General features: G+C 39.9%; 1 protein-coding gene across 4 annotated transcripts in view; it reads right to left on the bottom strand.

Moving 5' to 3' along the window:
* reck (reversion-inducing-cysteine-rich protein with kazal motifs) overlaps positions 1-14,862 on the bottom strand; it is a 261,283-nt gene that overhangs the window by 43,339 nt on the left and 203,082 nt on the right. For all 4 annotated transcript variants that reach the window (XM_041190606.1, XM_041190607.1, XM_041190609.1 and 1 more), the window contains one exon: positions 13,646-13,855. In XM_041190606.1, the coding sequence (XP_041046540.1) occupies positions 13,646-13,855 (210 nt within the window). The remainder of the gene's footprint in view (positions 1-13,645; positions 13,856-14,862) is intronic.

Here is a 14,862-nt window from a genome sequence, read left to right on the forward strand (position 1 = left end):
TTGGTCTCTGCACCCCAAGAGGTCATTAGCGTCTCTTCAGAGATAACGAGGCATAAGTTTCTGCAATACTGCCAGATAACCCTTTTTGATTGAGGGTCACAGCTATACAGCTTCAGACATTTTAAAAGGTCACTGCCCAGGTTTAAAATTTTAGAAAATAGCCATGAGGATATATAATATGTATATTAAAACCATAGAGTGTGAAGCCTGAGTCCTGTTACAAAATCCTTTGTTCAAAAAGGAGACAGATAGAAAGCAGCAAACTACAGGCCAGTTAGCTTAACATCTGTCACAGGGAAAATTTAGAACCCATTCTTAAAGGCTTTATAGAAGGGCACTTAGATAAATTCAAGGTAATCAGGCAGGGTCAACATGGTTTTGTGAGAGGGAAATCATGTTTAAATCATTTATTAGAGTTCTTTGAGGAAGTAGCATGCACTGTGGATAAAGGTGAATATACTGGACTTAGATTTTGGGAAAGCATTTGATAAGGTGCCATATCAAAGGTTATTGTGGAAAATAAAAGCTCATGGAGTAGGGGGTAACATATGGCATTGACAGAAGATTGGCTGGCTAACAGGAAACAGAATAGACATAAATGGGTCATTTTCTAGTTGGCAAGATATAACAAGTGCTGTGCCACAGGGATTTATAATTCATATAAATTACTTTAATGAAGGGAGCAAAGGTATGGTTCCCAAATTTGCTGATGACACAAAGATAGGTAGGAAAGTAAGTTGTGAAGAGGATATAAGGAGGCTATCAAGGGATATAGAAAGGGTAAGTGAGTGGGCAAAATTCCGGCAAATGGGATATAATGTGAGAAAATGTAAAATTGTCCATTTTGGCAAGGAAGAATGAAAAAGAAGTATATTATCTAAATGATGAGAGATTGCAGAGCTCTTAAGATGCAGAAGGATCTGGGTGTCCTCGTGCATGAATCACAATCGGTTAGTATGCAGGTAATTAAAAAAGCTAATAGAAAGTTATTGTTTATAGCGAGGAGAATAGAATACAAAAGTAGGGAGGTTATGCTTCAGTTATTGCATTGATGAGACCACATCTGGAATACTGTGTACAGTACTGGTCTCCTTATTTATTTAAAGAAGTGTGTAAATGCATTGGAAGAAATTCAGAGAAGGTTTGCTAGACTAATACATGGGATAGGAAAGTTGTCTTAGGAGGAAAGGTTGGACAGGCTAGGCTTGTATCCCTGAAGTTTAGAAGAGTAAGGGACGACTTGATTAAAACATATAAGACTCTGAGGGTCTTGACAGGGTGGATGTGGAGAGGATATTTCCCCTTGTTGGAGAATCTAAAACTGGGGGTCACTGTTTAAAAATAAGGGTTCACCCATTTAAGACAGAGATGAGGAGAAATATTTTCTCTCAGGGGATCGTGAGCCTTTGCAACTCTCTTCCTCAAGAGGCAGTAGAAGCAGAGTCTGAATATTTTTAAGGCAGAGCTGGATAGATTCTTGATAAACAAGGGGGTGAAAGGTTATCAGGGATAGGTGGGAATGTGGAGTTGAGGTTACAGTCAGATCAGCCATGATCTTATTGAATGGCAAGCAGATTCGAGGAGCCGAGTGGTCTAACCCTGCTCCTAATTCATACGTTCAAGTAAATTTTCGCAGCAGCACAGAACAGAGTTTGGTTTAGGCATACATTTGGCCAACCCATCACTTTCCCATTTTTTTAAATCATTCATTTTTAAAACCAGAAAATTGGGTGTGGCACAAGTTGGGCTTGCATCAAATCTGTGCTTCATTAAGCAAAGCTGCATGCCAGGAGTGAAGCTCCATAAAATTTATCCTGCAATATTTAACACACCCACAGCAATTCCTGCCCCCACTCACAGCACAGACCAGAGATGCCACCCTCACAAGAGCTTTTCTCTCTCTCTTCCTGCACTCTCCATAAAACAGGGACATCCCCCTTCCAGTAGCTCTCTTTCTTCACTCCCAACAGTAATAAGTCCTTCTGTCATCTCATTCCCACTCAAGTTCTTTTCTCTTTCTCTTCCACTCCCATATTCTCCACAGATTTTATTCTTGCTTTTCAGTATTGACTGGGTTCTTATAAGCTCAGTCTGCTCCCCTCTCGCTTCTGTTATTCTTAAAATATATCTGTCTTTTTCCTTGTTACCATCACCAAACCCATTTCTCCACCTCCCCCACCCTGTGCCCCCTCAAGGAGGCTGGTTCCCTCTCCTGCAAAATCTGTGTATGTCTATCTACCTCTCTCTCTCATTCTTCACTGGCCATTTACTGGGCCATTGCATGGCTTAAACGTAGAAATAAAATCAGAAGTTTGTTTCTTGGGAGGATGACACTTGCACATGCATGCATCATTTCTTCTCAACTTATCAGCACTTGTCTCTTCCTTCTCTTCTTCAATTCTCTTGTTTCCTCCCCTTGCTCCTTTATTTCTACTCTCATTTCTCTTTCCTTCCTCTCTCATCTGTACACTTCTGCAGTTGCCCTCACCCCTGCCCCTCCCCAACCCCCAATTTCTTGTAGCTTTCACAAGGCTGCACAGGGAAACTGCAGGATGAAAGGGAGCAGACCAGAAAAATAGCATGAAAAAAATCGAATGTGAGTTGTGGTAGCTTCGTTGGGGGATGCATGTGGGAATTGTAATTCCTGGTGCTGTGGTCAGAAAGTATAGAGAAGAAACATCAAAATGTGAACCAATTTGAATTTATTTAGTCAAACTAAATTAGGTAGAAATATTTTTGGTAGGCTATGTTTGATGAAAGTTTTAACATAACATAATTGATGAATAATCAAAGTAGAAGTATTCATTTAAAAATAAAAAAAACTTAAAGAATTAAACACTTAAACTTACTCCTACTCCTAATTTGTACGTTTGTATGGTTGTAAAATGCTGGAAAAACTCAGAAGATTTGGCAGCATCTGTGGAGAGAGAAACAAAGTTAACATTTTGAGTCTGTATTGCTCTAAAGAAGAGTCAGACCCAAAACTTCAGTTTTGTTTCTCTCTCCGCAGGTGCTGCCAGACCTGCTGAGCTTTTTCAGCATTTTCTGTTTTTGTACCATTTGCATTCAAACATAGGAAATAGGTGATGTAGGCCATTTTGCCCCTTGAACCTGCTCCGTCGCCCATCTACCCCGATAATCTTTGATTCCCTTGCCTAACAAGAATCTACCTCTGCCTTAATAATAGTCAACCACCCCACCTCCATCGCCTTCTGAGGCAGAGAGTTCCAAAGTCGCACAACTCTCAGAGAAAAAATTCTCCTAATTTCTGTCCTAAAGGGGTGACCCCTAATTTTAAAAGCGTGCCCCCTATTTCTGGACTCATCCACAAAAGGAAACATCCTTTCCATTTGCACCTTGTCAATAAAATTCAGGATCTTATATACTTCAATGAAGTCACCCCACACTCTTCTAAGTCCAGTGCAAACAAGCCCAGTCTGTCAAACCTTTCCTCATAAGACAACCTGCTCATTCCAGGTATCAATCTAGTAAACCTCCTCTGAACCGCCTTCGATGCATTTACATCCTTCTTTAACTAAGGAGACCAAAACTGCAAACAGTATTTGAGATGTGGTCTCACCATTCCCTGTACAACTGAAGCATAACGTCCTTACTTTTATGTTCAATTCCTCTCAGAATAAAGGATAGTATTCCATTGGCTTTCTTAATTACTTGCTGTACCTGCATACTAACTTTTTGTGACTCGTACTAGATCACCTAGATCTCTCGGCACCTTGGAATTCTAAAGTTGTTTTCCATTTAAGCAATATTCTACTTTTTTATTCTTCCTGACAAAGTGAACAACTTCACATTTTCTCACATTATACTCCATCTGCTAGATTTTTGCCCACTTGCTCAACACATCTCTGTTTGCAACCTCATGTTCTCCTCATAACATACTTTCCTACCCATCTTTGTCTCATCTGCAAATTTAGCTACCATACCTTCACTCCCCTCATCTAAGTAATTAATATAAATTGTGAAAAGTTCAGACCCCAGCACAAACCCCATCGGGACTCCACTCATCACATCCTGCCAATCAGACCACCCATTTATGTATACACTCTGTTTTCTGCCAGCTAGCCATCTTCTATCCATGCTAATACGTTAGCCCCTACATCCTGAGCTTCTATTACCCGCAATAACCTTTGATGTGGCACCTTATCAAATGCCTTCTGGAAATTCAAGTACAGCATGTCTACAGGTTCCGCTTTATCCACAGCGCAACTTTACTCCTTCAAAGAACTCCAACAAATTGGTTAAACATGAGTTCCCTTTCATAAAACCATGCTGACTTTTCCTGATTACCTTGCGTTTCTCGAAGTGCCCAGCTATAACCTCCCTAATGATCGATTCTAATACCTTCCCCACAACAGACGTCAGGCAAACTGGCCTATAGTTTCCTGTTTTCTGCCTCTCTCTCTTCTTGAATAGAGGGGTTATATTTGCTTCTTTCCTGTCTGATGGAAGCTTTCCAGAATCTAGTGAATTTTAGAAAATTAACACCAACGCATTGACTAGCTAATTAGCCACCTCTTTTAAGACCCTAGGATGAAATCCACCAGGACCTGGAGACTTGTCAGCACACAGCTCCATCAGTTTCTCAGTACCGCTTCCCTAGTGATTGTAATTTCACCAAGTTCCCCTCTCCCTTCCACCTCCTGATTTACAGCTATTACTGGAGTGTATTTTTATAGCTTCTATAGTGAAGACAGAAGTTAAATATTTATTCATTTCATTCATTTCCTTATTATCTACTATTAACTCCCCACTGTCACTCTCTAGAGGACCAACACTCACTTTACATACTGTGAGAAATTGATGTTTTTAAAAAATATTTTTGGGGAATATTGTGCTATTCTGGGAAGAAGGGTGTGTGAGTGCGTGTGAGCGAGCGAGTGAGAGAGAGAGAGAGAGATTTAATTAAGCTGGGCAGAGATTAATAGGAGGGAGGTTGTTTGGGAGGGTTTAAAACATGAAAAGGATAGAGATGTTAAATCTAACCTATTAACTTGTACCTCAAACCTAACATTTGCATTTTTAGATAAGGTGAGAGGTTGTTTGAATATCAACGGGCAGTCAGAGCTGACAAGAAGCATGTTTGTATTTTGCAGGAGTTTCATAGATGAATAGAAGTGGCATATTATATTTTATTGACACAAAAGCAAAGACAAGATGGAAACATGAAAAATCTTATATTTGGAAGAATGAGTTTCAAAGAGGTGTAAAAACAATGGAGCCTGAGAATGATAGGGGGAAAAAAGGTATTTTAGAGTTCCTGTGGGGAGCTTAGAGGCACTGTAGCTGTTGAGCTGGAAATAGGCTGTAGCTGTTTGAGCTGGAGGTGTGAGATGTAGCAGCTGGAGCTATAGTTGAAGCTGTGGCTGAGAGGGGGTGCAGTTTGAATCAACCATCCAGTCAAGCCAGAAAAGTCTTGGGCTGCAAAAAGCAGTTTTATTCTGAAGTTTGGGTTTTAACAGCAGAGTGGAAGAGACTTAAGGTCATGTGGTTTGCCTTTATTGAAGCTACAACAGTTTTCCTTGAGTAATGTTACTGGATTTTTTTTATAGTTAAACAACTATAAAGGATGTTGCTTGGAAGGTGTTTACTTGTGGGTCAGGCCAAGTAGAGAGTCTTTTTGGGGGAATGTTTTGTAAGACTAAGTTGAACCGTGTATCTGTAATCTTGTGTGCTTAAGTTTTCTTTTATTCCTGTTAATAAAACTTTTACTTTTAATTTTTAAAATCCCAAAAAGTGTTGCTGGGCTTCTTACTCCTGAGATCAGTACACCCCTTCTCGTTTTCAGAATACACAAAAAGGGTATGGCCCGTAAGCCAAGTTTCCCTCTGGGATTTGGTTTGCACAGCAATTAACATCTGCTATGATCATAACACCACTCTTTATCTTTTTAAATAAGTAGGAACTCTTGCTATCTGTTTTTACATTTCTAGCTAACTTTCTCTCAAACTCTAATTTATTTCTCCTGATTCATGTTTTAGTCATTCTCCAGCCAAGCCAATTCTACATCCTGATCTCCTGAACCAAAGTTATCTCTAACTATTGCACCAATGCTATCACTGATCAACAGTGCTAATGCTCTACCTTTACCTAGCTTCCTATTCTTCTTGAATGTCATTTACCCACTAATATTCAGGGCCCTTCTCGTCCTGCAACCACGTCTCCGTAATGACTATCAGATAATATTTATTTACTCCAATGTGCGCTATCAATTTATTTACTTTGTTATGAAAGCTATGTGCATTCAGATACAGAAACTTCAGTTTTGTCTTTTTGTTATCTTTGTAATATCCAGTTTTGACAACTGGTGCATTCTTAAGTTTTATCTCTCTGACCCTTCCTGCTATTCTATGACCCTCATTTCCCATATTGCTTTATGCTCTCCGGCCTTGAATCTACCTCTTGATTTGCTACCTCTACCTAAGCTTGATCCCTCATCCCCCTTGTTTAGTTTAAAGCCCTCTCTACTTCCCTAGTTATGTGATTCGTAAGAACACTTGTCCCAGCATGGTTCAGGTGAGACTGTCCCAACGGTACAACTCCCACTTTCCCCAGAACTGGTGCCAGTGCCCCACGAACCAGAACCCACTTCTCCCACACCAGTCTTTGAGCCATGCGTTACTCACTCTAATCTTATTTGCCCTATGCTAATTTGCGTGTGACTCAGGTAATAATCCAGAGGTTATTATCTTTGAGGTTCAGCTTCTTAATTTGGTACCTAGCTCCTCATATTATCTTGCCTATGTCGTTGGAACCTACATGGACCACGATGACTGGATCCTCTCCCTCCCACTATAAGTTTCTCTCCAGCATTGAGCAGATGTCCCGAACCCTGGCACCGCCAGGAAACACAGCCTTCCGGAGTCTTGCTCTTGGCTGCAGAGAACAGTGTCAATTCCCCTCACTGTTCTGTCCCCTATTACCACTACATTCCTGTTTGCTCCCCGTTGCTTGAACAGCTTCCTGCACCATGATGCCATAGCCAGCCTGCTTGTCCACCTTGCAGACCTCGCTTTCGGCCACACAGGTTATGGGCACCTCAAACCTGTTTGACAAATGCAAAGTCTGACGTTCCTCCATTACTGTCTGTGTGGTCCCTTCACCTGCCTCACTCACAGTCACATCCTCCTGTCCCTGACCACTGACAAAACAGACAACCCTATTCTAAGAGGTATGGCTGCCTTCTGGAACAAAGTGTCCACATATTTCTCCCCCTCCCTTATGTTGCGCAGTATCTGCATTTCAGCCTCCAGATCAATAATTCTGATCTGGAATTTCTCGAGCTGCTTACACTTTCTGCAGACATATTTGTCCTGGACAGGGAACCAGATTAATTGTAATCATCCTAAATGGATATTAGATTATTTCAGCTGCGATGCAGGCATGACAAACATCTGCTGCACATCCTTGCTCCAAAGCTTGGTGTAGGCTGCTGCTTTGGTTGGTGAGAGATCAGTCAGTGTTAGCTACCATCAATAGCTATGTGAAAGGGGAAGTTAAGCATACATAGGTATTATCAGAAGGTTCAAGTTCCACTCCAAGCCTTGGGTGCAAAATCTAGGTTGACACTGAGGAAATGCTGCATTGCCTGAGTTGCAACCCTTCATTTGAAACATTAAACCCAGATCCATCTGCCTTCTCCAATGGTTCAATTGACACGATCTGAAAAGGAGGAATTACTTCTGGCAAATGCTGTTCACGCAAAAGATTGATTGGTTACTCACCTCTGACAGCTGTGGGACCTTCTGAGAATCCAACAGCTGTCGTGTTTGTCATGCTTGGTGCTTAAATTGTCAGAATGAAAAGCTATTAAAGTTATAATTTTAATTCTTAAGAACCTTAAAATTTCTCAAAATAATGTCAAACTAATATTGCATTATCTTGCAGAAAATCAAAGTTGTTTTTTAATGGGCGTTTATGTTAATAAAAGGTTCAAGTTTTCATGTACCTTTTCAAAACCTGGATCCATAAGATGCTCCTGTCAAATGTGAGAAATAATCAAAAACAACGACAAAATGAATCTGAGCTATGAGAGGGTGCTTTACCGTTTTAAGGTAAAACCTCTCAGATATTGCATCACAATGGATTGTACTTATGGTTTTAGCCCAAATCTCTTCCATTTCACATGAGAAATCCTTTGAGCTGAACTTACCTGGACACAAGTGCTAGCATCACTGACTTCTGGAAATCCAACTTTATTTAGGTTCCCTGCACAAGAACAGTCAGGTGATAATATTTCAGGTTGTATATGGTATCTGGCTCTCCTCCTGTGCCAATATATTCAGAAGGAATATGGAATGACAAGAGAGCTCAAAGGAGTAAAAAAAAAACTGGACGGACCATCCAACATTACTAGATGGACTGCAGCAGTACAAGGACAAGACTCACCACCATGTTCTCAGGGGCAATTAGGGAAGGGCAACAAATGAGGCCTTGCCCACATCCCGTGAAAGAATGACAAAGATCCATGATCATTAATCCTACCAAAATCTTGTGAAGGATTCTCACTACTTGGGGAAATTAGGAAATTACATACAAAGAAAATGACAGGCCATCAAGGGATGCTGGTTAAAATAAACAGAAAATGTTGGAAGTACACAGCAGGTCAATTAACACCTGTAAAGTGAAAAGACAAGTTATGATCTTTCTGGTGTGCATGCTTCATCAGAGCTGCATTCTAAAAGGAAGTAGTTTAGTAAGGTTGGAAAAAGAAAAATAACATAGGGAAAGAAGAGATTATAATAGACACACCAGTCAAAGAGAGGAACTTAACAGGTAAATACGCTGCAAACTGCTGAGGAAAAAAAAACTTTAAATGGTACAAAAGATCAGTGAGGTGATGGAATGACACAAAAAGGGCCAAAGAATGTACAAATTGGAGGATAAGACAACACAGGATATAAACAAAAAAGTGAGACAATGTGGAAATAGTGAAACTACAGCTACAACTGCAGATCCAAAATTTAAACAGGAAATATTAGCAAAGCAAGCTTGGTGTGCCAGTGGAGAAGAAAATTGGTCAACAGTATAGGCTCAGAACCCCGCCAACACTGTTCCAATGAAAGGTCTTCACCCCAAATACCACTTGCCCTCCTCCCTTCAGGCACCAACAGACCTATCACACATTACAAGTACCCCAATCTCAGAAGAAATTGGAGGTTTTTAGCAGCAGTCTTTTTATCTATTTGTTTTTATTTCTACTATATTGGCATCAGCAATGGAATATATTTTGGTTTGCAAGTCACATTTCCTGAAAATGGTGCAAGCATTTTTGGTCAGAGTCACCATAAGGTTCAACCTTTAACCTACTGAAATATTTAAGTCATGAAAGGTTTTCTACATGAAGGTGGTGCCACAATACGTGACAGGACTATATAAATAATACTTAATCTATTCATTTCCCAACCATTACAATTGTGCTCCTTGAAGAACAGCAGAGTTGCTCTTAGGGGAGGCGATGGCGTAGTGGTATTGTCGCTGGACTAGTGATCCAGGAACCTGGGTTCGAATCCCACTTCAGCAGGATATCTGGAATTAAAAGTCTAATGATGATCATGAAACCATTGTTGTAAAAACCCATCTGGTTCACTAATGTCCTTTAGGGAAGGAAATCTGTCGTCTTATCTGGTCTGGCCTACATGTGACTCCAGAACCACAGCAATATGGTTGACTCTTAAATGCCCTCTAAACAAGCAATAAATGCTGGCCTAGCCAGTGACGCCCACATCCCAAAAAAGAATTTGAAAAATGCTAAGTGAATAGATTGAAGTTCAAGGCTATTTATGTCCCAAGTACAATGGCTGGAATCACACAAAGTTCCTTTTAACATGTCAGCTATGCTTGATGACTGAGTGATAGCAATCCGGCTTCTGAGTGAGGTTCCAGAAGGCCTTTGACAAGGTGCCGCACAGGAGGCTGCTCAGTAAGATAAGAGCCCATGGTGTTAGATGCAAGATACTAGCATGGATAGAAGATTGGCTGTCTGGCAGAGAGTGGGCATAAGGGGGTCCTTCTCAGGATGGCCGCCGGTGACTAGTGGAGTTCCGCAGGGGTCAGTGTTGGGACCACAACTTTTCACTTTATACATTAATGATCTAGATGAAGGAACTGAGGGCATCCTGGCTAAGTTTGCAGATGTTACAAAGATAGGTGGAGGGACTGGTAGTATTGAAGATATGAGGAGGCTGCAGAAGGATTTGGAAGGTTAAGAGAATGGGCAAAGAAGTGGCAGATGGAATACAATGTGGACAAGTGTGAGGTCATGCACTTGGTGGGAAGAATAGAGGCATAGACTATTTTCTAAATGGGGAGAGAATTCAGAAATCTGGAGTGCAAAGGGACTTGGGAGTCCTAGTCCAGGATTCTCTTAAGGTTAACTTGCAGGTTGAGTCAGTAGTTAGGAAGGCAAATGCAATGATGGCATTTATTTCGAGAGGACTAGAATATAAAAGCAGGGATGTGCTGCTGGGGCTTTATAAGGCTCTGGTCAGACCACATTTAGATTATTGTGAGCAATTTTGGGCCCTGTATCTCAGGAAGGATGTGCTGGCCCTGGCGAGGGTCCAGAGGAGGTTCACGAGAACAATCCCAGGAATGAAAGGCTTAACATATGAGGTACGTTTGAGGACTCTGGGTCTATACTCGATGGAGTTTAGAAGGATGAGGGGGGATCTGATTGAAACTTACATAATATTAAAAGGCCTGGATAGAGCGGATGTGGGGAAGATGTTTCCATTAGTGGGAGAGACTAAGACCTGAGGGCACAGCCTCAGACTAAAGGGAAGACCTTTTAGAACAGAGATGAGGAGAAACTTCTTTAGCCAGAGAGTGGAGAATCTATGGAATTCATTGCCACAGAAGGCTGTGGAGGCTAGGTCATTGAGTGTATGTAAGACCGAGATAGATAGGTTCTTGATTGGGAAGGGGATCAAAGGTTACTGGGAGAAAGCGGGAGAATGGGGTTGAGAAACTTATCAGCCATGATTGAATGGTGGAGCAGACTCGATGGGCCGAATGGCATAATTTCTGCTCCTATGTCTTATGGTCCTATAAGTTCCATCCTGGAACAGAAAATCTAGAGTGATACTCCACTATAGTACTGAAGGAATGCTACATTGTCAAAGGAGTTGTGTTTCAAACCGAACATTGTCTGCCTTCACAAAATCCCACTGCATTATTTAAAGAAGAGCAGGACTGTCCATCTAGGTGTCCTAGCCAATATTTATCCCTCAATCAACATCACAAAAACAGATCTTCTGCTCATTTATCTCAGTGTTGTGTGATGGAGCTTGTGTGCAAAATGGCTGCCACATTTCCTACAATACAACAATGCCTTCACTCATTGACTGTGAAGTACTATCTGAGAACAACCTGAGGTCATGAATGGCGCTAAATAAATGCAGGTTGTTTTCTTAAATCATGCAAAGGATATATTAATCTCTTTGGCTTAAAATAGGCAGTCACAATCCACAATGGACAGTCAATTCTGAACTGCTACCATATTGTTTTGGATTACTTCTAGACAATTCTTTTTTCCAGATGATGTTTATAATACTTGCAAGAGACCTTATGAAAAAACTTGCATCATCACTACAAATGGCAGTTCTAGAGATTGATGCAATGCTATTTCTGGATTCTGTCCATTGAGAGGATCAGTTGAGAAGGAGAGAATTCACTGGGATGTTTTAAATTAATTGTTATATAAGCAATGCGGTACTGGAGTTAACCAAAGCAAGCCTCAATGGGGTGATGCAAAAGCATAACAAGTTACTATACTAAACACATACTGAGATATTTCCCATTTATCAATTGTGTTATAAGTTAACTTCTTTCTCAAATTTATTTAGGCCATCTTTCATCCCTTCGTCATTTCTTTTTTTCCAATTAATTGACTTTGATTTTGGCTGATCTTTCCTTTCCTGTTTTGGCATTAACATTAATTACATTTTGATTGCTTACCCCTAATTATATTTTGATTGCTCATTCTTAATTGTTTTTCCTCCCCATTGCTTCCTGTTTTCTTCCTGTTGCTGACCGGTTCCAGGAATTATGACCCAGAACCAGATCCATTATTTGCATCTTTCCACATCAACTTATGCACTAACTCAGAAAACAGCACCGAATACATCCATAAATTCCTTCCTAATATGTTCAGATGACTGAACTCTGAATAAAGGTCGCCATTATTGCTGCCCTATTGCTTATGCACACTCTAAATTATTTGCAAACTACCTCCTCAATTTCTTTCCAACAATTTGATGGCTTGCATTGCTTTGTTCTGTAGCTCCAACCACCGACTCTGTACATTATCGCTGGCAAAATTATTCCTTTTCACTGTTGAAATCTGTTTCCTCATAAATAAATACTACACCCCCTTCCTATTCTGCTTTCCTCAACTCTTTTAAAAATATTTAACCTGGAATGCATTGCTGAGTGTAGCTCAATTTCAATTCAAGTAATGATACTTTGCTACTGCCTAAGCATCGATTGTCCTTACCCAAGTTTAATCTTAATTCTTCTTGCATTAACACATACATCTAGCCTTTTCCCTTTTGCTATTGGCTATTTTGCTCCTTCACAACTGTTTCTTCTCATGCAGCTACATTTTCTCGTTCCTTCTTGACTCTTCTAAGATAAGGCTCACTGTTCCTCTCTCAAATGATATCTGGTTTGTACTTTCTTCCCCTATCCTTTGTGACTCATGAAGCCTCCTTTATTACAGCACACAATTTGGGAGCCTCAACACTCAACAGCATTCTTAGTTTTGTCCCAACTTGCCTGTTCCTTAAACTATTTAACTGTAACTAAATGTATTTGATTATTTAGTCTGTAGGCATCTGTGCTGACATTTTGAAGGTAACTTAGTAACTTGGCAAAAGGATGCAGTAAATCCAGTAATTGGCTGCTGCAAGTAGGGTCAATAATAATTCCTCAAAATACATAGCTCTGTGAAAACAAAATATAGAATAAGTGCAGATTTCCAAATTTGGGACAAGGTCCATTTATAGGAACTTGTTATTAAACAGTCTAGCAAAAATGTAATTCCATAAGAACAAAAAATTCACAAATTTTAGCTGCAAGCATTTCAAGCTAAAATGCCACGATTATCAATATCAAAACATCTTTCTAGAAAATATACGTCACTAAAGGAGCTGCAAGCCTTAATTCTATATTGTTTGAGAGTATTGTGGGAATTGTTCCTCTCAACACCTCAAATAAAAGTAAGTAATTCAATTTTTGCTTTTAATTGGAGGTGACAAAATCTTTGTTACCCCACAAAAGCACCATATTCCAGATGAGCAAGACACCAAACAGTTTGTTGTGGCCTTGCTTCTTTTTCCAAGCAGTAAGTGATTCAGCAACTGCAGCAGAAACACTATTGCGTACTGCTCCTTACGAAAAGGTAAATGAGATGAGGTGAGACAAAGCTTATTACACAATTCATTGTTCAATTATTTTAATATGATTTTTTAACTGTCCCATTGCATTGCATTCAACTGCTTCAACATAGTAAAAACATGCAATGGGAAATAAGGAATATACAAAGCACAAACCATGAAAAAACACACCTTTATATTAGCGTGGCCAATCAGATGAAGCCTTAATGCTCCAGTAAAATAGAACTTACTTGCAGATACTTTCTCCAGACTTGCTGTGGCATGGCTTGATTTGTAACGAACAGGCAACAGCTTTCCACATTTCTGGTTGACAGGTCTTAATATTTTTCACAGGTATATTCATAAATGGCATCTTTATGGCCCCTTTCTCCCAAAGTTTCATGTCATTCTTGGCTCCTTGGTCCGACTGAGTATTGCAGCTACGGAACAATTCTGTGGGTCTAAACAACATAAAATTTCACTTGCTGTATACAGAATAGCAAGTTATTAACTCCAACTATTACCCTTCCATTGCCTGCTAGGTCCTTTCTTGCACCATCCAGAAGTTATATTTCCAATGACAATCTGGAACATTTTATCATCTTTACTGACATTCTCTGAATGAGTTGCTGTATGGTGGAAACGTCTGAAATTGCCAGACTAATAATTTAGTTTTAAATAAATTTAGCATTAGTTTAAAAAATATTCACTAACAAATATGAGAGTAGAATGCTTCTTTCAAATGATGAAAAAGCACAGGAGAAAACTAGAAAGTACAAATTAGTAATCTAGACCAATTACAACAACTCTTGATATTGTATTAACTTTGTGTAGCAGAGCTCAAGTTGCTATTCTAGACAAACGATAATGCTGAGTAAGATTAGTTGCTGATGTAAATTTTGACCTGAATCATCAAACCACCATTCATACATTTTTTTGTCATGGAGGAAAGATGGGACAGCTACTCACCTATAAGTTTTTTAAAAATGGGTCAGGTTAGAAAATTAAAATAACGATACAAAGAATGTCCATAAACCTAATCTCATTGAAGTGTTCATTTTCTTTTTAAAACAATGTTTCTCCATTGTCTTGTCTCTTAAAGTGCTTTGATCCCTCTCTTTATATTTCTGCGTAGACAGTGGCTGGTTATTTGAATGCAGTTGATTCAGTTCTTATTCAATATTGACACACATGCACTTTCCAGCAAAGGCCATCAGACAGAAATCTGATGTAGGAACCTTGGCAAACTTTTCCCCTCCCTATAAAGAGGGGCACCAATTTGGGGTAACAAGTTGGGGTAACATCCTTTTTGGTTTGGATGACAAAAGAAAGCAAGTTATGACAAGAGTTTCATGTGTCAGGTTGAAGTTCACACACAGTCAGGCTGAAGGGAGATCCCATTTGAAAACTTGCATTGAACTGCCTTGGCGCACCTTAGAAGAGCAAAACCTGAGAGATTAGAGAGGGA

Source organism: Carcharodon carcharias, chromosome 6, assembly GCF_017639515.1.
Source record: "Carcharodon carcharias isolate sCarCar2 chromosome 6, sCarCar2.pri, whole genome shotgun sequence".
Classification (NCBI taxonomy): Eukaryota; Metazoa; Chordata; class Chondrichthyes; order Lamniformes; family Lamnidae; genus Carcharodon; species Carcharodon carcharias.